The sequence below is a fragment of the Porcisia hertigi genome, chromosome 26 (assembly GCF_017918235.1).
Source record: "Porcisia hertigi strain C119 chromosome 26, whole genome shotgun sequence".
NCBI classification, from domain to species: Eukaryota; Euglenozoa; class Kinetoplastea; order Trypanosomatida; family Trypanosomatidae; genus Porcisia; species Porcisia hertigi.
The window spans coordinates 928,586-949,957 of record NC_090585.1 but is presented as its reverse complement, the minus strand read 5'-3'; the positions used below and the strand labels follow the sequence as shown (position 1 = coordinate 949,957).

At 55.2% G+C, this 21,372-nt stretch overlaps 7 protein-coding genes across 7 annotated transcripts; all 7 read right to left on the bottom strand.

The window, feature by feature from the left end:
• Window positions 1-1,605: 1,605 nt before the first annotated feature.
• On the bottom strand, window positions 1,606-1,962 carry JKF63_04281 (uncharacterized protein; the record flags this gene model as incomplete). The annotated part of the gene is made up of 1 exon (XM_067900273.1): window positions 1,606-1,962. One exon carries the CDS (start codon window positions 1,960-1,962, stop codon window positions 1,606-1,608), a length of 357 nt encoding a protein of 118 aa, XP_067756457.1.
• A 1,077-nt stretch (window positions 1,963-3,039) lies between these two features.
• Window positions 3,040-6,759, bottom strand: JKF63_04280 (uncharacterized protein; the record flags this gene model as incomplete). The annotated part of the gene is made up of 1 exon (XM_067900272.1): window positions 3,040-6,759. The coding sequence occupies one exon, from the start codon at window positions 6,757-6,759 to the stop codon at window positions 3,040-3,042; it is 3,720 nt and encodes a 1,239-aa protein (XP_067756456.1).
• Window positions 6,760-7,514: 755 nt separating this feature from the next.
• Window positions 7,515-8,732, bottom strand: JKF63_04279 (uncharacterized protein; the record flags this gene model as incomplete). The annotated part of the gene is made up of 1 exon (XM_067900271.1): window positions 7,515-8,732. One exon carries the CDS (start codon window positions 8,730-8,732, stop codon window positions 7,515-7,517), a length of 1,218 nt encoding a protein of 405 aa, XP_067756455.1.
• Window positions 8,733-9,239: 507 nt separating this feature from the next.
• On the bottom strand, window positions 9,240-10,079 carry JKF63_04278 (uncharacterized protein; the record flags this gene model as incomplete). Its single annotated transcript, XM_067900270.1, has 1 exon — window positions 9,240-10,079. The coding sequence occupies one exon, from the start codon at window positions 10,077-10,079 to the stop codon at window positions 9,240-9,242; it is 840 nt and encodes a 279-aa protein (XP_067756454.1).
• A 1,823-nt stretch (window positions 10,080-11,902) lies between these two features.
• Window positions 11,903-12,706, bottom strand: JKF63_04277 (uncharacterized protein; the record flags this gene model as incomplete). Its single annotated transcript, XM_067900269.1, has 1 exon — window positions 11,903-12,706. The coding sequence occupies one exon, from the start codon at window positions 12,704-12,706 to the stop codon at window positions 11,903-11,905; it is 804 nt and encodes a 267-aa protein (XP_067756453.1).
• Window positions 12,707-14,474: 1,768 nt separating this feature from the next.
• Window positions 14,475-16,691, bottom strand: JKF63_04276 (uncharacterized protein; the record flags this gene model as incomplete). Its single annotated transcript, XM_067900268.1, has 1 exon — window positions 14,475-16,691. One exon carries the CDS (start codon window positions 16,689-16,691, stop codon window positions 14,475-14,477), a length of 2,217 nt encoding a protein of 738 aa, XP_067756452.1.
• A 1,155-nt stretch (window positions 16,692-17,846) lies between these two features.
• JKF63_04275 (uncharacterized protein) lies at window positions 17,847-20,303 on the bottom strand (the record flags this gene model as incomplete). The annotated part of the gene is made up of 1 exon (XM_067900267.1): window positions 17,847-20,303. The coding sequence occupies one exon, from the start codon at window positions 20,301-20,303 to the stop codon at window positions 17,847-17,849; it is 2,457 nt and encodes an 818-aa protein (XP_067756451.1).
• Between the last annotated feature and the right edge of the window lie 1,069 nt (window positions 20,304-21,372).

Genomic DNA, 21,372 nt, shown 5'->3' with positions numbered 1-21,372 from the left:
ATGCGCTCCAGCAGGCCGCGTCACAGTGCACGGAGAGGAGAAAATAATAAGAAGGGCAGACTCAACCAATCGTGTGTATGTATGTGTGCCTCAATCTTGAACGGGGGCGGGGGGGGGGGGGGGGGGGGGGCCAAACAAGAAAAAAAACAAGAGAAAATAAATGGATACGTCAGTAAGCGGGCGTGGAATGGGGGAAGAGGGACAGAACGTGTGGTACTTGTCGTGTTCTCTCCCATCTCTGGGGATTACCCTACACACGCGTCACCAAAAATGAAGAAATATGTGTGAATATGTGTATACATATATGTATATGTATATATATAGGGTATGTGTGTATTGATATGTATACACCGTAGTCCGTCGCAGCAGTAGAGTGGCGACATCATCACAAATGAAACCCCAGAGAGGGAAAGGGGGAGCCAAGAAGAGAGGAAAATGGGGAGGAGGGGGGATAATGAGGGGAAACGAGTAACCAACACGGATGTGTTTGCTCAGCAAAAGTATCAAGGGAAAAGGAGAGAAAAGGATCGGCAAACACGGAAGGGAGTGTGTGCGTGCGTGCGTGTGTGCGTGTGGGGGAAGGGGAACCGGGCTAACAACAAAATGAGTCGTGAAGAAAAGCTAAGTATCATCGCGATTCATGCTTCTTCCCCTCCCCTCTCCATTTCTAAAGTCCTGTAGTCCTCTACCAAGTCACTAGCACAGCGAAAATGGGCTTCTGATTTTGCACCTACGCCGCTGCCCTTTACATGGGGAAGCGTCAGTGCACACCTTGGGCCTCCCTTCCTCTTCTTCACACCTGAACCACTATTCTTTGGTGATGATCATCGTGTCCATTTTTTTTCTGCGGGGGGGTTGATGTGAAGTCTCTTAGGTGAATATAGATATAGATAGGTATATCTCCGTTAACGAAAAAAAAAAGAGGGAGTCCCTTCGCTTATCGCCAAAGGCAGGAACCAAATCAAATAAAATGAAAAAAAAAGAGAGAGAAGTGGAAGGGTGAGGTGAAGGGCCAAGACAGCAACACTCAGACACATGTGCAAGCGAACCAACCCACGTCAGACAAAAGCCAAACACTGAAGCGACCCACAATGGCAAAAAGGAAAAAAAGGAATAAATATGTGACGTCGTTCACGCAACTCCCACCAACCCCTCCTCGAAGCCTGAAATCCTCCCTCGTCCTCCTACCCCCCCCTTTACACCAACCCTCTCGTTTTTCTCCCCAGATGAGGCGTGTACGCCCAACCTCCATGCAAACCCAACTTGAGGATCGTCGTCGGAGATATATATATATATATATAATGGGGATCGCTGGTGTTTTGCTCTTCCCTTTTCTGTCGGAGTCTCGACCTCGCCAGCGCCCCTCCCCTCCTCCTCCCCCCCCCCTTCGCTTTTGTCGCAGCTGGCAACGATGCACGTCGCTAAAAAAAAACACTGGGTGAGGGAGCAGGACAGGAGAGCAGGTTAGAAAACCTTCCTGCCAAATCGATGAAGGGGTGAGGAGGAGCGGGGGGAGAGGCGAGGCGAGGCGAGGAAAGGAAAGGAGACACACACACACACACACACATACACATACATACAACGAACCAAAGTAAACACTTGTCACTAGCGGAAGCAGTGAAGAGTCGAAACGGGCCTTACATATGCTGTATCTACCATAGCGGTTGCTCTGATGATGCCCCATAATTCAAACAATCGTGAAAACCCCAGCTGCAGCGGGGAAATATTTTCCAAGAGACTCTTGAGTGACGCAGGGATCTGTTCGCCCATCTCTAAGGTTGGCATCGACTCCAGAGATCCCTGCACAAGGGCGTTCACGCCACCGACAGACTGCGACAGCGACGGCGTGAGCGGCACAAGCATCGGCAACATGCGAGCCGCCTGCCCTGGCGAACTGATGTGCAGCCGAGTGTACATGCAGCGCGGGATGGCGGTGCTGCCAAAAACACGACGTCCAATCATCTTCAATACACGCTGCCCCTATAGAAAAGAGAAAATTGAGACGGGGGAGTATGATGAGCGTATGCAGAAGAGTCTCTCTTTCACACACACACACACACACACACACACACGAGCTTCTAAGAAGAAGCGGAGAGGGAGGGAAGGGGGGGAGGAGGAGGAGGAGACGCTATTTGGTGAAAGGACACGGTTCACAACTTCTGCCCAGACCCCCTCTAAAGCGTACAGGCGCACGCGCGCGCGCACACACACAGACTCAGGTGAATGGTGGTGGGATCAAGTTATCCACGGAGCTGCTGCTTCCGGACTGTCCAAGAAAAACTGGGGAATGGAGAAGAGGAAAGAGGAGCGACCGGGGGAAAAAAAACGACATGTAGCCGAAAGGAAGATTGGGTGAGAATGTTTCACACACACACACACACACACACACACAATAGAAGCGAACGATATGCCAAATGGGGTCAATATCCGAAGAGGGAGATGGAACACAAGGAAGAGGAGAAGATGATGGTACGCCCAGGTGAAAACGCAGGCAGGCGCCAATACATATGGGCAAACGACGGAAGGGTGGCGCGATACGTGAAAGGAATGCCACTTTGTCGGCAGCTCTCCCGAACATCGCCCCCCCCCTCCTTTCCCCCTCTCCTCCGCTACCCTCGTCGTTCCTGAACCCCCGGGGAGGTTGCAGAAGAGGGGGCTAGAGCAGTGCTGAAGCTCAGCGATGATGTGTCATTATGGCGACAAGCGCTCAAGCGACCAATCGCACACGACGGGAATAGAGCGAGTGGTAAGTTGGCAGTGCAAAACCCAGCAGTGTACAGAAGACAGCAACACACGCACACACACACACACACACACACGCACAGAGAGAGAAACACGGCGAAAGAAACGGGGGAAGAAAAAGAAGCAATACAAAGTGAGAACGAGGAAACGCATGCAGTGTATGAGCATGTGTACACTAGGCACTGTCCCTCATCATCCAATCTCCTCCTCCTCCTCCTCCTCCTCCACTCCCCATCTTGTGCAAGTGAAGCATTCCATCTCATAAACGCAGCAAACACATTTTTGCTCGCATCCTCGTCAGATGGTAGCATCATCGGAGTCTGCGTCTGAGCTGGAGATCTGATGCTCCAAGATGTCCTGCAGGTTTGCCAAGCTCGCCTTCTCCGCAAGCTGATTTTCCAACTGCTCCTCAATCCGCTGCAGTTCAATCTGCATCTCTTCCTGTATGAGCTGATGGAGGCCGTTGAGCTTGTCGTGCACCGCGCTGACGTCCTCTTTGCGTGCAAGGAGGCCAATCATCGAAGACCATATGTTCTCCAGTCGCTCCTCGAGAAGCGCCTTTGTGTAGTAGTTGGCCTGAATGGAGTCGAGCATCTTCTCCACCCACGCCTTTGTGGCAAAGTCAGGGGGCCTCTGTGCCCCGTCACCCGCCTCACACGACTCTGCCACTGACACGACGGTCGACTCCCTCAGCCTAGCGCGCAGCTCTTCAACTTTGGTCTCGGTGCCGCTCACCAGAGTCTCGAACTGGTGCGACAAGTCTTGCAAGTGCCCTTGGTGCGACGACTGCGCTCTTTTCAGTTCACTGCAGAGTTCCGACTGTGCGGTCCTCAGCGCACTCAGGCCGTCAACAGTAGCACCAAGGGTCTGCGCGAGCTCCTCGACGCGGCCACGACCCTCCAGCAGAGTGGATATGTCCCCTTCAAAGGTGTGCTGCATCCCCTCTACGGCGGCCTGCAGGACCGCCAAACGCTCTTCGATTGCGCGTACATCTACTGCAGCAGTGGAGGCGTCAGCTGCAACTCTCAGCGCGTCCTGACAGCGGAGTACAGCGACAGAGGCTGCAGCCTCCACCATGGCTGACTCCGCCTCACACATCTCTGAGCGAACCTGTGACGTTACAAAACCGTGTATGCTCTCCTGCAGTTGTCCCAGCTGCTCCTGCAGACCATGCACGTCCTGATAGTGAACATCCCTCTTGACCTCACTCGTGCACCCGCCATCACTCGAGCAACAGCACGCGTTCCTGGTAAGCTGCTGCTCGACTACGTCAAGTCGCTCATGGCACCGCGACAGCCCATCGACGCAGCGTCCCAGGGCAGCCGGAGTGGCTATCGAATCCTCCTTATCCGCGGGCGGGGATGTCGCTTTCGGTAGAGCAGACAACTCCGAAACACGGCTCTCTACGGCCAGCAGCCGTCCTTCCAAAGCGTGAAATGCCGCCTCTGCCTCACGGCGCGACGACTCCTCATCATCGATGCGGCGACGGAGCTCTTGGTAAGCGGCCTTCTCCCTCTTTGTATCGTATGCCCCAGCAGTGTGCAAAGAGACGTCATCCTTGTCGATCTTGCGCGCAGTAGCAGCAGCACACTCGCTCCGCAGTGCCTCGAGATCGGCGCGCATCGCTTGTAGTGTACCTGCCTCCATCCGGGCAACATGCACGGAAAGGCGCTCCACGGTACCCGCCAGCTGGGCAGCTAAACCGCTCTGTCTCTCGCAAACGTCACCGGTGCTTGTTTCAGGGGAGGGAGCGCCATTCCGCTCACTGCACGGCGGCTCCACGGTCGTCGCAGCTAAAGTCAGTGTCGCTTGTGTACCACGCCTCCATCTCTCCAGCCACGTGTGGACCTCCGCAAGCTGCAGGGCTGTCGAGCTCTCGTGGCGACACAGAGATTGCTCCGTGTGTAGCAGGCTCTCCAACGCCCCTGTCAGATCCGTGCCTAGCTTGAGTGTCATTCGCTGCTGTTCCTGAAGCTGCACTTCCATCTCATGGGCGCCACGGACGAGGTGGTTGCACCGCTGGTCAGCACTCATGACATGCTCGCCGAGCTCGAGTAACCGACGTTTGAAGTCGTCAATCGCCTCCTCAGCAACCACAACACGCTGCAGCACGCGGTCGGTCAAGGAGAGGCCGACGTGCTCAGCCTCCGTGCGCATTCGGTCAGCATGCGCTGACAGCGTCTGCAGGCTTAGCTCCATCCCCGCTACGCGACGCTTCACCGCCTCCACCTCGACCAATGCGGGTGTCACCTCACGCAGAGCGGGGTGCACCTGTAGCTGATGCGTCACCTCATCCCTAACTGTGTGCCGCATCTGATCCATCTGCTGCGACACGATGGCCTGTGTGTACTTGGCTCCGCCGTCTACCTTCGCAGTTAGCTCGTTCAGCTGCTGAGACACGCGCTCAAGTACAGGTGATGGCGTGTGGGGCAGAGAGCTCGATGACACAGCCGCTGCGATCTTCGCGTCCACTTCCTCCGCAAAGGCCGACCGCCACGTTTCCCACGCCGCCAGAACCTCAGCGTTTGAATGACTCTCTGGGGAACTCCGTTGGGTGGGTGATGCCGTGGGCGCTGGAGAAGGCGCCGCTGCGGCACCGCACCCCTTCTGCAGCGCCTCAACAGCGACGGAGAGATTATGCACAATTTCGCACAAGGACGTGACTTGCCTCTCCTGCTTTTCGCGCTGTTGTGACGTGTAACCTACAATCGTACTGAGGCGACCTAGCTCGTTATGCAACCAGTCATTATCCTCTCCTTGCTCTGTCCGCATCGTCTTGACAGAGGCGGCGAGCTGTTGCGCCTGAGACTGAAAAGCTGCCATGGAGTCCGCTACGGATTTCCGGACTTCATCAAGCGAGTCCTGCGTCTGTCGCTGCTCCTTCTGATAATCGCGGCGGCTGACTAAAGTTAACCCAAACTGCTCCAATTCCGTCTCCACACTAACGAGACGCACAGAAGTGTCCTTCAGCTGCTTCGCCGCGTGCTGCGAGCCAGTCTCCACCTCATTGCCTACCGTAGCCAGTTGCTCTGCCAGGCACCGTTGTTGCTCCTTCAATATTCGCAGCTCCTCTGCCAACTTGTTAGTGCGATGTTGTGATTCGGTCTGGTCATCTATAACAAAACTACGAAGTTCCGAATAGAGCGATTTGGACTCCTCTCGTGACCGGGACTCGCACCCGCGACACATATCCTCCGCACGCCCCATACGTTCCCCTAGCTCAGCGTGCTGTGCGCTGCACAGCTTCTCAAGCTTCTCTACCGTATGAAAACACGATGTGAAACGGTCTTGGCTCGTCTTTCGATCAGACTCTACAACCTGTGACAGCTCCTCGCACTTGACGCGAATTCTGGCGCTCTCCTCTTTTTGAAAACTGGTAGCTTCCTGAAGGCGCCTCATGGTCTTCTCTGCACCTCGTAGCTGTGCGCTGTAGGCATCCAGTTGACCTTTGAGTACCTTCTGCGCGTCCCTAATGGCCGCCAACGCGGCCGCCTCAACAAGCGATTCGGAGGGCTTCTGAACTACAGTTTGAGCGTTGATGTAATCCTTGAGAATCCCCTCTGTCGTTTCCACCTTCGTGGTGAGACTCGTGACAAGCCCTTTCAAGTCATGTAAGCTGTCACTGGCGCCAGGTGGGGAAAGGGTCGATTGTGATAGCCTTTCAATATTTGCAGAAAGAAATTGCATCTTGTCTTCAAGTCTCTCTGTCTTTTTGTGTAAATGGTGGATTTGCTCTGCATGTCGCTTCTCGGTGGAGATGTGGACAACTTGTGAGGCGTGCTGATTCAGTGACATTAAATTACGTGCGTTGTCTATTTCTAAATCTGCTTGCTTTTGCATTACTCGGCGGAGTAGCACATTTGTTTCTTTTTGCTCTTGCTGTAGTGTGTGCACTACGGCACGGGAGGCTTTCGCCTCGTCATTCAGCTGCTTCATAAGCTCGCGTACTACAAATGGGATATTTACCCATTCGCTGGCGTCGTCCAAAAGGACGCAGCGACCCTCGTAGCCCATCATGGTTCTATGAATGATATACGATGTATGCGTTTCTCTCCACTCAAAGACGCAGCACGGCTTCCCTTAGCCGTCAAGACAAACGGCATGGAAATAATGGCAGAGAGAAGGGAAAAAGGCACGTTGCTCTTTTTAATTTTTTTTCGCGTCGCTTGTGAAGATCTCTATAATAACTCCTGCGAAAGCCGGAGAAAAAGATTAGGAGCGCAATTACCCAAGTGTGCACACACACACGCGAGCTCGTATAGCACACGCGCTAAAGCTCAAAAAAGAGAGGACAAAGAGGAAAAAGGATGCTAACGTATTGAAAAGCACCGGCGGTCACTGAGGCATCGAGAGTGAGAGGCCACGCGTGGTTGCAAGACCACCCAATGTACAACGAGCGTAGTGACCTTGATACCAGTGGCAGGGGCTTTCTTACATCTGCCTCTCGTGATCGGGCAAACGACAGATGTGTAGCAAGACGATAGGCCCTGACTACCTTCACTTCGCAATGCTCCTGTATATAAGTGTGTGTGTGCGTATTTTCAAAATATCAAAAGCTGCGAAACATAAAAAAAAACACAAGAGCATGCCAAGAATACATCGCGCCGCCACAAATCAGTGCAATCAATATACTCATGCTCCCCCGCATCGTAAAGTCCCAACTCTCCCCTCTCCACCTGCGGGGAAGGGGGAGGAGAAGAGGTAGCGATACAATGCGATGCTTCCAAAGCGCTCACTCATTTTTTCTTTTTTTTGGAGGGAGACTGAAGTCGCTAAACAGAATAGCCGCTTTCTGTGATCATTTTCATGTTGTACTTTCGGAAATAGAGCATGTAATTCCAGAACTCCTGCGGATTAATGGCGTAGTAGACTTGATGATCCCGCACATCAGCAAAGTGAACATTCCTAAGAGGTGGACGCACCCGTGCCATGTCTAGCATAAACTTGAACTTGTAGTACCAGTCCTGTTTCCTCAACAATCCAGGCACATACACAAGACTGTGGACACCATTGTAGTTCTTCACCTTATCTTGCGCTCTATCAAGCGGTCTAAAAGGGGAGCCGCTACGGCCTAGAATGGCAGTGACACTAAGAACCAAATCCTTCTGCTCCAGCACAGTTCGCAGTGCCACATAGCCACCATTGCCCTTTCCGAAAAGATGTACCTTTCCATTCTCCACGCGGAAATTGTCCGTTACCCAATCGCAGAATCGCGCCACCACCCCTTCCGTCGGTATTTGGATGTTGTGGCGAAGGTTCACAACAGGGGAGACGATTACCCATCTCTGCTGTGCCATCAGTTCGTAGTGAGCGGGGCGCTCAAAAAAGTTGGCACACACATCCTCAAAGTCACGCTGAACGCCGCGATGATCCGGTAGCACAATCATATATGGGTACTCCACATCAGCCCTCCAATCTGGAGGTGCAAGCATGCTGTATGCAATGGGGGACGGGTCTTCGTCAATGTTGAATGCGCTGTGATCCACACAGTCGGCTTTTCCTTCGATAATCTTTAAGCTAGTTGACATTGGATAGAGCGCGCGCAGCTCAAACTCATTGGGTAGTATGTAGTCTTTCGGGAGGCGCCTAAATGATGTCTCGTTCGGGCGGTACTCGATCTCAGGTTGAGGAACCCGAACGATGTGTCTACGTTTACGGAAACTCACTTGATCTGGCGTGTGGTCCTTCGTCCGTGAGCCAATAAATGGCCCGTCCTGCGAATGCATGTACTGGAGTTTGTGCAGCTCGATGCATTCAAGATCCCTTTGGTTCAAGATGTTCACATCCTCTGGGTCGACGTTGTTATTCTTCACTGCATCTTCGACCTTGCTTTGGTCAATTGTCTCTTTGAGAACCTCAGCAGGTTGTACCAAGTTTTGTTCCGCCCCTGAGTGATTGACAGCGGTGAAGCTTGATATGCTTGGCGTATGATTGTTCCTACGACTCCATAGTGCATACAAAAGAGTCAGGTGCTGCGCGCGGCGAAGCATGGGCAGATGCTTTGCTTTTCTGTCTTGTCTCTTCTCATATGTACCCAAGAAAGCTGTCTTGGCATCTTTAGGAACGTAGGATTGCATGCGAAAGTGTTGAGGAGCATAGGTAGGTAAAGTTGAACCACAGGAAAAAGGTCAAAACCCAGAAGAATGCAGATCCCGGTATACTGGAAAAAAAAAACTGGGATCCTTTTCTTTGCACTGCTCGCACGACGGTGCACATGCCACGTACAGGAAAAGACAGGAGGTGTGTATGCTCGATTTAGTCCTCGTTTTTTTTTCTTTGACAGATATATATATATATCGGTTTTCCCATGTTAACTGAAATAGGAACAGTTGCGTTTTGAAACAATACCGGTATAAAAATTGATTGAAAGAGTATATATGGGCACCATGACACGAAATATATATATACATATAATAAAACCGTTTTGAGTGGGTTAGCTTACGTTAACACCAAACAGATATCCACTTCTTTAGGGGAAAAAAAAAGAGGCAGGTCTACTACTGCTTCCACTGTAGTGCGTACAAGTCGTTACGCACACCCTTCAGGATGGGAATTCGGTTGCGTGTCTCTGGGACAGCGCTCAGGTCCATTTTGCAGTCAATGAATCCCTCATGTTCGTCCAGCTTCGAAAGGACGTTGCCCAGGGGATCCACCACCATGGAGTGTCCCCATGCCACGTACTCTGCGGAGGTATCTCGGGCAGGAGAACACAAGAACACATATTGTTGGTTGTCAACAGCGCGAGCACGCCCTGTCAGCTCCCAGTGCGCCGGACCGGTTACCATGTTGAAGGCGCCGGGGTACACAAGAAATGAAGTGCCTTGTTCGGCATATTTCCACGCCAGCAAGGGGTACCGAATATCGAAGCATATGCCGACACCGAACTTTGTGTTCTCATCCAATGAGATGGCAGTTGCATCACTTCCAGCACTGAGCACTTCACCCTCATCGAAGCGAACAGTCTCCGTGTTGATGCGGAACAAATGCACCTTGCGATGCACATGCTTCAGTGCGCCATCCGGTCCAAATATCATGCTTGAATTGAATAGTTTACCGTCAGTGGACTTTTCAGGGATGCTGCCCGCCACGATCCATATTTTGTTCTCTTTGGCACAGTTGGACATCGCATCAAACGTCTCATTACCCGGGGCAAGAGTCTCAGAGTAGTTGTCGAAATACTTTGTGCCATACGGGCAATTGAAGCATTCCGGCAAGATAGCCAGCTTGCTGCCTCGCGCCGCGGCTTTGGAAATCATTTCAACAGCCTTTGCAATATTGGCTGTCTTTTCTCGCGTTACAGCCATCTGGCAAAGAGTTACGGGCAGAATAGACGCCATTGCGGGTCAAGAGAATCTGGGTTAGCAAAATATGTGTGTATATATGTATATTCTTTTAGATTCTTGAGGATTGCTTCCGTGGGGATCGCGGCTTAAGAAGGGGTGGGGGCGGGAAGGAGGGGATCGGTAGGGGTGGGTGCGGCTGTGCGCGGCTTTGTGTTGGGGGGTGGGTCAGGGTGGGCGCGGGGGCCAGGCGCCCCCCCCGCCCAGCGTGGCGGTGGCGCCACCACCCACTGCCGCGTGGCCCGGCTTGGCGGCGCCCGGGCGATCATCGCCCGCCCGAGGCGCGCAGCAAATGGCCCCCCCTCCCGGCAGCAACGGCACGGCCCGCGCCGCCCGCCCCCCAACCCCTGGGCCGTCTCCGCAGGACTGGGGCGATGCCCCCCCCCCCCCCAGGTCCTTGCGTGGCTCGGCATTTGAAGGAGTCGGCGCTCACGGGGTGATCTCGCGTCGGCCCTCGCCATGTTGCTGCTCACCGCTGTCGCGTGGTCCATGGCCGTGCGGACTGGAAGCTCTGAGGAACCCCTCTCCCCCCACCTTGCTCGTCGTGCTGCGCGTGCTCATTGTTTCGGCGAATGCAGCAGGAACGTCCCGTACTTGAGCGGGACCGTCGCTGACTCTACCCCCCTGGTGCTTCGGGCGCCGAGCAGCATGCTGTGTGGTCGGATGGCCCGGGGAGCCATGCGTTTATGTGTAGAGGACGCCAGGGCAGGTGATGGCGTGCGCAGGTAATGGGCAAGTCGGGGGGGGGGGCAGGGAATGCCAATGGTGATGTGACCTATCTAAAGAAAGCGTGTGTGGAGGGGTGGGAGGAAGGCGAAGGTGAGCTGATGGATGCAAGGAAATGAGACGCTGTAACACATAGCACGCGCGTCGCGGCGCAGAGGAGGAGTGCGCGGGGGGCAAGGGGTAGTGCCACCACCCTCACAGCCGACTGTCCTTGCACAGACGCACCTCTACACATACACACGAAGCTCTGCATCCTCTCTGTAGAGGGTGCAGTCCTCTCCCTGGGAATATCCAGTTGGTGATTCAACACTGTGATTTCAGCACTCCTCGACACAACGTCTTCCCCCCGCAAAAAAAAAAGACGAGATGGGAAAACTTTAACCGCCTTTGCGACAACAAACAATTTGGTGGCGATGGCACTGAGAGGGAGAAGGGGAGGGGAGTGACGCGCAGCCTACGGCTAGCTTTACGTATATTCGTGAACACGCGAGAATTGCTGGTAGTGCGAAGCACTGCGCACACAAAAAACACGTTGAGGCACGCGAATCAAAAGGCGACTCACCAACACCACGTGTCCGCACGCACTCTACACTACTCTCTCCTCATGGCCATACACACACACACACACAGGAGCTGATAGACGACTAAACTCCTCCCCCGAAAGCCGCACACATATGTGCACCGAATTCCTCCTCGGGCGTGTGGCAACGCCCAACGGCGTTTTTCAACCATCCGAGAAACACACAAGGCAGAGGAGCGTAGACCCCCGCCCGGAGGGGGCATAGAGTGGGTTGATGACAAGCACGTCCTGCGAAGGTGATCAAGGAGAAGCGAAGGGCGACACACATGAAGCAGCGACGCTTCCGACTCTGCCCACTCCCGCTGCGTTATCTTCTTTTCTGTCGCAGTCTGAAGAAACAAGTACCACGCCAAAGACAAACAATTACAATGCCATCCACAGTCGCTGACGCTGACGCGCTGCAGACACGGTAGTCAAGGGAGGCAGCTAGTGGAGAAAAAGGAAGGGGGAAGGGGGCAGGGCAACAGGCAGCACCAGAGGTTTGTGTTTGTCGTGTTTCTCTTTTCTGTGCGCCTTAAGCGGAGTCCTTCGACTCGTAGTGATGCGAGCCGTCTGCGCCTGTGCCGTCTGTGAAGGCGGGCGCCGCATCCTCTGCAGGTGCCGAGGCGTCCATTGGCAGGTCCGGCAAGACACCGCGGTCCTTGAGCAGGCGCTCGACAAACTCCGGCGGGTTCGGTGCATCGTAAAAGGGATATGCTTTCAGCCGATAAGTGGAGGGGTCTACCGGCACGTCCGTGCCAATGCTCGGAGGCGGCGGCACGACGGCGTCGAAGGGGACGGCGGCGTCGTCGTTGTACTCCATCTGCCAGCCCGGTGTGTCAGCGTAGCGGATCTCAACAGGTCGGGTGGTTGACTCGCCATGGAATGTGATGTAGCCGTACGCCGTGCCTTTGCTGCCCTCTCGATCGAAGTCAATAGCGGCTAGGGTGACGTACTTATCGTAAGTACCTTGTCGCCATTCCTCGCGGAAGAACACTTGTCCACGACCGTGGAAGCGCGTCTGGGAGGCGAGCTGGAATATGTTGAAGCCGGTAGATGTGTTGTAGGCGCGAGTTGCCACAGCGGCCTTGAGTACTTCAAGAGGATCCACCTGCGAGGCTCGATCGATGTGGTCGAGCTCCACTAACTGCGTCCCATCCAAAACGAGCTTATCCTTGCTGTTCAGGACGACACCGGGCACGTATTCCTTCGCTGCTGTCCATGGCATTCGTCGACGATGAGCTTCCGGAGAGGGGCGCATGCCTTTGCTGCCCAAAGTCATGGAGCTGCCCGCATTCAGCGCATCGCGGGCTAACAGCGTCAGCGTTCGGCACCGCATGTCTCACAAGAGCGACGGGGGGGTGGGGAGGGGGGGGGGGGGAGAAGAGAAGCAAAAGAAAGGCCGCACCCCTAAAATCCGGCGGGGCCTTCGATACGCACCTCTTCTTTTTTTTTTTTTGTTCTACCGCACTCTTTTAGTGGTCGACCACTGGGGTCACTGTCACTCTTCTTTCCTCTCCAGGGGGGGGGGGGGATGCAGCCTGACAGGACACCTCACGAAGAATCGATTTCTTTGTGAGAGGACCTCTCACCCCCTAAAAAAAAAATGAGCAGAGGCGACCGCAGTGGTGTCGGTGACAGGGAGTCACTTGTGCTTACTGTACTCACGCGTGTAACAGTGTTCGCGTGTTGATGCGCGCACTTGTAGTTGCAGAGCGGCTCAAACGGTGCGTTGAGGGGCAAGGCCGTCTAGAGTCCAAGAGTTGAGTGTCGAGGGGGAGGAGGAGGAGGAGGAGAAAATACACGTTGGGGGGCATACGGTGTCGCCGACTAGGTAGCAGAAGAGGAAGGCGCCGACCGCTCCCCATAGTCGGTGCGAAGCCGGGACAGTAATGTTGCTCAAGTATGCGCGTGTGGTTGAAAGGCCGCTATCTCACTCGCCCTAGTCACTTCCGCGTGTCCCTCTCTACGTGATATTGTCGGCGTTCCCTATTGCGTGGCGGCGAGGTGGTCATCCGTGATATCCAATGCGCACAGCACCACACATCATGGGAGACATCAGCCGATAAAGGTCAAGTGTGATGTGGTGCGGTGGAGAACACCCCAAAAACACACGTCCACACTTTTAGTATTTTCTTTCCATTTTTTGTGTGCTTCTCACCCTATCGTTACTGGTGTGTTTTTTTTTTGTCCGACGTGTTGAATGCCCAAGCAGACAGACCCACCCATCAGCAGCCCATGATCACATTTGTGGTTCTCCACGGCGATGCGCATGTCACGCCCCCCCACGCCCCCCCCCGCCTCCGCGCGCGGCGGGGGGGGGGGGGGGGGCGGCGATGAAGTGAAGACGACCCAGGTTACCATCACACACATGCACACTTCTTAGCCATCCAGGGACACGCAGACTCACGCATACGGAAAGAAGAGCGCAGTGCTAGAGGGAGAAGGAGCGACAAAAATAAGCCATGCAATTATATGAGCCGAGGGTGAGGGTACAACAGACAACCGCGGTCACACACAGAAATAATAAAAAGGAGAGGGAGCAGCAGCACAACGAGCTAGCCAACTGAAAGTCACCCGCGTGTGGGTGGGTAGGTGACTTGAGTTGAAAAGGGGGTAGTGGTGTGCCCGTAATGTGCGGGCACACGTGGTATGCGTAGTTGAAAACAGGCACCCCCCCTTTCAGAGTTTTCCGAGGACATGTGGGGCAAACTCAGTGTGTTTGCTGGTGCACGCACAGAGGGGGGGGGGGGGAGTGGAATAAGGAGCAGCAAACATAAACATATCCGAGCGCACAGGAGCACCCCCTTCCATCCCCCGAAAAATAAAAAAGCCACACGCAAACAGCAGCAAAACAGGCGAACGCCTACACCGCCCCAGAGTGAAGGGTTTTGCGCTATGGTCATATAGGAGGCCTGTATGTGGAGGTAAAAGCATAATATGACACTGACAGTTGCCAAGACTGAGTGTACATGAGGTATCCGCGTGCGCGCGCGCGCGCGAACAGGTTATTGACCCCCTTTCCCCTGAACTCTTCAAAGCAATACCAAAAAAAAAACAGCAACAAAAAAGGGGAGGTAGCTGAGTTGTGTTTATCCTCCTGCTATTTAACGTAGGGCGGCCAGGCTGGAGAGAAATCTGTCTGGTGTTAGAAGTGAGGTGCCACCTACAAACACCTCCACATGCGCGGCCTTCGAGATTTCGTACGCGGCACGCGCCTCGCCGTAGGTCACGCCACCCAGCACGAATAATACAACACGACGTCGTGTCTTTAGCGCAAACTGTCCCTCGTGACCCAGATCGAGCGTCGCGGTGGCGTCTGTATCGCCTGGGCCACGCAGACTCATTCCCACGTCGCCGCCATCACTGCGAAGCGCACGTCGCTGCTGCGCTAACTCCCCGAGGCTACCGCCATGCTCAACCTCGACGCCTGTGTTGAGGACAGGGAAGTCCGACGTGTTGAGTGTGTTGCTCGCAGCAGCGTTAAGAATCAAGTATGCTTGATTCCGGTAGGGGTCTGGCGTTGGGCTGTTCGTGCTGTTGCCGTCCTGGGGAGTTGTGTTCTCCTGCCCACAGGCGCTTGTCGGATCACTCGCGCCCTGGCGAGCGAAGCGGTTTGTGCGCAGGGTGCGGCGCACAGGGGCGCCAGGGGAGTTCTTGCCATCTCCGCAGGCGCCGTGACCGTTGCTCACCTCTTTGTGGGTTCCTTGCCCTGCCGTCTCCTGCGGTAGCTGACCTACTCGTGAAACAAACAAGGCTAGTGCGTTGGCGCGGTCAGCCTCGTTGCTGAGCCCGGCCCCCTGCAGTAGCATCAATTTCTTCGCCTCAGGGAAGTCGCGCGTGTTTGCGCCGGCGATCAGGAGCAGAATAAGGCGCACGCGCACGCCAAGCGGCAGCGAGGTGTCCGCCGTCATGCGGTAGGTGTAGTCAAACACTTCTTTGAACGGCCGTCGTCCGGTAGCGATGTCCTGCTCCAGCTCACACACTTCTGCTAGTTTCTGCTGCTTGTAGTGGTTCATGATTTTGGTGCAGATGTCGATGTGCAGGGACAGCTTCGCCTGCCGCTCTCGGAACTCCGGCAGTTCACGAATGGCGTTGCTCACGGCCCCGAGTTTGTTGCTCGTGCCATATCCGCTGTTCAGCTTGCGCATACCCATCGCAAGGGTCGGGTTTTCATCCATCAACTCCTGCAGCTTTTTGGGAATTTCTTTGAAACAGAGAGGTAAAAACTTGTGGCGGTATTGGCACCAGTATGGATCCTTCTCGTCGATCGGGCAGCTGCGCGTGCTCTCCCCACCGGCGCGATTCTCGAAAGTCTGCCGATAAATGTTGTTCTCGAGAGGCATGAGGTCGTAGAGCAGACACTGGTACGTGCGTTCGTGCAACAGCGGTTCCACGGCGTCAAAAGAGCGATCCACAAGGATAAGCAGAGGAGGCTCATCGGGGCCGCCCCTAGCGGCTGCCGGCGTTGCCGCGCTGGACATGCGAAACATGGCCGGGTTGGTGCGCGACGCTTGGGAGGCCCGATCAAGGAAGATACGCGCCACCTTCTGCGCGAGTGGGCTTCTGCCCTGGTACTGCACCGTCGGCACACCGGCGCCAATAGTGAAGAAGACGGCTATCAATTGTGTGGCAACCTGGGAAAGGATATTCTCGCTACTGCCCAAGAGAGCCGCGTCCGGTGGGAAGAGTCTTGGGATGTCACCGTTTATACAAAAGTTAAAGAGCAAGCTTTCCGGCACGGCAAAGTCCAGCAGCATGTCCTTTAACGTTTTGATTGCCTGAACGAGACGCGGCTCCGAGGCTATGAGCTGAATGAGTCGTTCCGGTGCAGTCGATGTGAAGAAGACGTGCGCCTCGCGGTACGAATTCTTCAGTCGCCAGTCATTCATCACCTGGCGAACAGACTCGTCGGTGGGCTCGATGAAGTAGATGGCGGCACTGCTGAGTACCGACTGCCGTGGCATGCCGAGATCCTCGATGAGTGTTACTCCATGATCCATCAAGTCGTGCATGCGCATGCATGCACTGAGGATCTCAGCTCCTTTGTTGTCGCACACCATAATATTGTAGTCCCCTGGGACGGGGTCAAGCATCTCGGCAAAGATGCGCTGCTTCACGCAACCGAGTATACCGCCGCGGGTTACAGCGGACACTTTGACCTGTGGGGCCGGTTCATTGGCACCAGCCGCGGTTGTTGGGAACGGTGACACGCCAGCGTTGCCATTTTTAAGTGAAGCCAGCGGGAGATCGCCATCCGGCCCAGAGTTCTCGGTGAAGTGGCGGCGGCTGTCAAACGCCTGCGACAGATTGGGGCGGAGCATGGGCTGGTGTAAGTGCCAACGATTCTTTCGGTAGAAAATGCCACGTAAGGGGGGATGGGGGGGGGAAAGATATGCGCAAAAAAAAAAAAGAGGGGCTAATGATTTGCTGTACTGGAACAGTGGGGGGTGGGTGGGTGGGTGGGTGGTGGGGAGCCACAAGAGTATCAGAACGGTGGACAGGCTGGAAAGTTGACACACATACACGCACAAGCACAGAAGGGCAAAAAGAAGAATGTATGACGAGGAATAGTGGTGTCGATGTCGTAGACGAAGGGCCCTCGTACGACGGGCATGCTGGACTTCTGTGTGAATGGAAACCGGGAGGGGAATTAGCGAGTTCGGAGAGGGTGGGGAAGCCCACTTCAATCGACAAACAGGATTTTCTTTGATCCTTCTTTGCCGTGGTTCTCTGTTGTTGGTGTAGCGGCCACCTTTCTTGGCAATACCCCATCCTAGAACCCTCGCAAACTCAGTGACCGTGACGGCGACCCAAATCCCATCTTCCCTAACAGGCCCATTTTTTGGCCTTTTTTTACATTCAACTAAGTGATGTAACCTTGCTCTTGGGTGCACGCAAACGTGATTGAGTGGATATCAACATACGCTTCCCCCCCCCTCCCCCTTACGCAGGCCTCTCCGTTCACTGACGCCCGTGAACCCACGCCTAGAGATACACTTGAGCATGGTACCGGCAGTACCAAGACTGAGGTAAGACACACACACACACACACACACACACACACACACACCCCGCGAGGCGACGACACGAGCAAGACAAGGATCAACTGAGTACACTGTACACGAGGTTATTGTGCGCGTGTGTGTGTGTATGGGGTGAGGCGGGGGGGGGATGGTTCTATGGGCTCCCCCCCACACTACGTAGGACCACACGGTAGAGAGGAGCCGATTTTTTTTTTTTAAAGCGGTTGTGTGCCCACGCACGCAGACATATACATACATATCTCAGGTTCAATTGTATATATATATATAAATATAAATATATATAGACACATATTCGTTTGCTTGGTCATACATAGAATCATTTCTGCACATACATGTGTTCATACAGAGAAGGGAGGGGGAGAGGGAGAGGGAGAGGGATGTAATCCTTTGCGTTTGTGAGTTGCCCCTCTTTTCTTTCCACAGCTCCACTCGCTATTCCACCTGAGAGTAATTGACCGTGTAGTGACCAGGCCCAGGCGCAGAAGGGAAGAGCCGACGATACCGCTCCGACTGGACCCGGTGGCCGCGGAACTCATACTCCTTTGTGATCTGTTTCTCAAAATCCGGCACGGACTTGGGATGTGGGTTCAGGTAGTTTGTTGGGTTGTACATCACTGGGGCACCGCAGCCCTCCTTCGCCGCCCGCGTGCGCACCTGCTGGCGTGTCACTGAGCGGCCTATCGATGGCGTGCCCTTCACGCGTGGCCCAGTCAAAATGTAGCCTGGCTCCGCATTGTACGTGAGGTCATGGAGGGGTAGCAGGTGTGTCGGCCTGGGTTTGCCCTTTCCAAGATCGGTCATACACCCACTCCGTGGTTTCGTGAGAACCAGCGAGGGTATGTTTCCGAGCTCCGTAGCGTTTGGAGAGTGCAAAAGTTGATGACCCGGTGCACTGGGGTGAATTACGGCAGAGGGACTACGCCGCTGCGTCCACTCAGACGCCTCTTCGGCGTATTCAGCAAGCACACCGTTGCCCGCACTTCTGCCCGTGTTGCGTGTCGCCTGCGCCTCCCACTGTTCTCGGGTGAGAACCTTGCCGAAGTCGCGAATGTGGGCTAGCTGCGCTGGGTCGCCAATGGAGGACTGTGGGTAGGCTAAGTTGCGTTCGATCGAGACGCTTGTATCCACCACAGACTGTGCACATGCTGGATCTGTCTTTGCGCCACTCCCGTGCGTGCCGGGCGGCAGCGTCGCGGCTTTCTCCTTTGGTCGTGTCGCACGCAGGGCCCCGTCCACGTCCAGTGGCTCGCAGGGGGAGCAAGTCGCTTTGGGGCCGTACCAATGCGTGTCACGCCCAGTCGTCTGCTCCATCACCACTGTCCGTGGCTGATTAGCCGATATGTCGCCGCACACGTTGTACACCGAAGCCGGCACGCCCGAGACGAGCAGTTCCCTGCGGCGCTGAGTGACAGGGTGGTCAAGCTGCACAAAGCAATGCACTCGCGCAGAGGTTGATCGCACATCGGGATATGGCCAGTAGAAGACATCAGGGGCAGCAGTGCCGTGCTTCATCTGCCGCGGCGACTCTGAGATGAACATAGAACTTCCCTTGGTGTTTTGGCCGTGTGTACTGCCGCAACGACGCGTGGCAGCAACAGCATCGGACGAGTGCAACGTACACGTGTTCCTGTCCGTGCGCTGCGTTTGACTCAAGCTCGGAGCATCGTCAGTTGCAATACACTGGGTGTGTGTTGTGAACTCTTCGACGCTGAGATTACGACACGTGCTTGCGGTGTCTTTAGGCTCTCTGTGCCTCACAGGGGCCTGTGGCTCCACGTACCCACCAAGAACACGCGGCTCGACGACAGTGTAGCGCATGTGGTACTGTCCTATACACGGTTTACGATGACCGATGCGGCGACGGCAAGAAGGAGCAGTGCTGCTCTTTCCGCCAGCCTCATCAGCGCGGCCGCTGTATTGAGCGCCCATAATGTCCGGACGTCCTTGGCACGTGAAGGGCCACGTGCCCCTCGATGCAGTAGCCATAGACTTGGAACCGTCCGCCAGCGGTGGAGACTCAGGGTTATGCTCTGCGGCCTTTTCGCCCTCGCCCGCTGCCCCTGCGGGTACATCTGTTTGCGCCACCGGCATCAGTTGTGACGCACGGCCGCGTGCATAGCGCTGGCGTAGGTGATAGGGGAGTGTCTCTTGGTCCACAAGTAGATGTTGCTGAGCTCCCTCGACACCTTGCTCCTGATGGACCAACGGTGCCAGTTGCTGCAGGAGGTCGGGGTGGGGCGCTGAAACATCACGGAGTGCAGTTTGCTGCTCTGTCTTTAGTGCGTCTGTGCGATACGCACGAAAGCTGCTGATGAGCTCGTAGTTGTCTTCGATGAGTCGCGTTGTGTTGTAGGTCGGCACTGCACTAATAAGGGTCACATATCCGCGGTCATCGCCTCCGATTTTTGTGCCGCCGAGGGCCTCCGTCCCATCGTCAGCGGCGGCCGTCATGGACGGTGCCATTGTCGGCAATGCCGGGATGAACAGCTGCGATGTGTCCGCTGTGTTGTTCACTACTGTATTCGTCTCTGGGGGTGTGGGTGTGGCGGTGGCGCACCGTGCCGTGACTGTTGCCGATGCCGCCAATGGAATGCCATCACGCAGTTGCTTCTGCGTTCTCGTCGCGCGCAGGTGAACCTCGTCACATAAGTCTTGCATCTCGCTCTGCAGTCGCACCTGGCGCTTCCTCTCGCGCCAGCTTATCGTCAACGCGCTCGGCTCCATCTCCGCCCCGCCAAAGCGCTGGTGTGACAGGTTTGTGTCCAGAGCGCGGCCGAGAGTGCTGTGTGCGCTCTTGGCAGATTTGATCAACTTGCGGAGCAGAGCTGCGTCATCCAAGTTGGGCGTGGAGCCCGAGCTGTGGATGGAGTCATGTGCATAGCTCTCCATGACTAATGTGAGCGAGTTCGGTGCACAAAAGATCTCTGGTACTTGCGGGAAACAAAGTATGCGTGTGTGTGTGTGTGTGTGTGTGGGAGGGAGGGGTGCGAGAAAGAAGCGCGGATGGGGTAAATGCGCGGGCGGACTGCTACACAGGAGGGTTGAGATGTGCAGAAGCGGTCGGTTGAGATGAAGGACGGAGTGAGGGAGCCGCTCAGGGGGGGGGGGAGAGGGTAACGGGGGATCGGGTGGCATAGAACTAGCAAAGCGCCTTCGCTGTGAGGGTGGCAGTGGTGTTCTGTAATTTTTTTTTGTGTGTGTGTGTGGGGGGGGCAGAGCAAGCAAAGCAATCCACCGTGGTGCCTCCGCACCCGCCCTGCAGACCTATTGTGTGTGGAGCATGCGTTGGTGCGTGCGCGGGCACCTCAATCACCACAGCTGCTTCAGTACATCAACACACTTTGCGTCTGATAGGAGAAAGGCACAAACATGAAAAAAAAAGGAGGGATGCATACAGAAAGAAAGCAGCGCCTAATTGCACCCAGGGTCTGATGCGCACATTGGCGTAGCCGGAAGTCTGCCGCCCTGAAAACCTGCTGCGTTGTTGACTGAGGCCCCTTCGGCCCCCTCCACCACCACCACCACCATGCTGCTCGCCGAAGACGAGAGTGGGGGGGGGCTGTGTGTGTGTGTGTCTGTCTGTAGAGGGGCTGCTTGCACCTCCGGGGCCGTATGTGCACAAACACACACACATACACACGCACACGGACAGACCCCTCACACACACAAAAAAAAAACAATGGCAAAGATACAATTGGAAAGGGAGGAGGAGGCGGTGCGCAGACTGGCACATACACACACACACACACACACGCACGGCATATTCGATGGAATCGTCGTCGTGCGCAGTGAGCGGCGCGCTGACCACGTGTATCCTCGGTAGGTGCTGGGGAAGGGACGGGGACAACCGGACAGCAGTGTAGTGAATTACATTGGGTACTGCATGCCCACGACAGACTCTGACAGGGGTGCGCGCACAACTACGACCGCCACCTACATGATTGGCCTCTTCTCAACA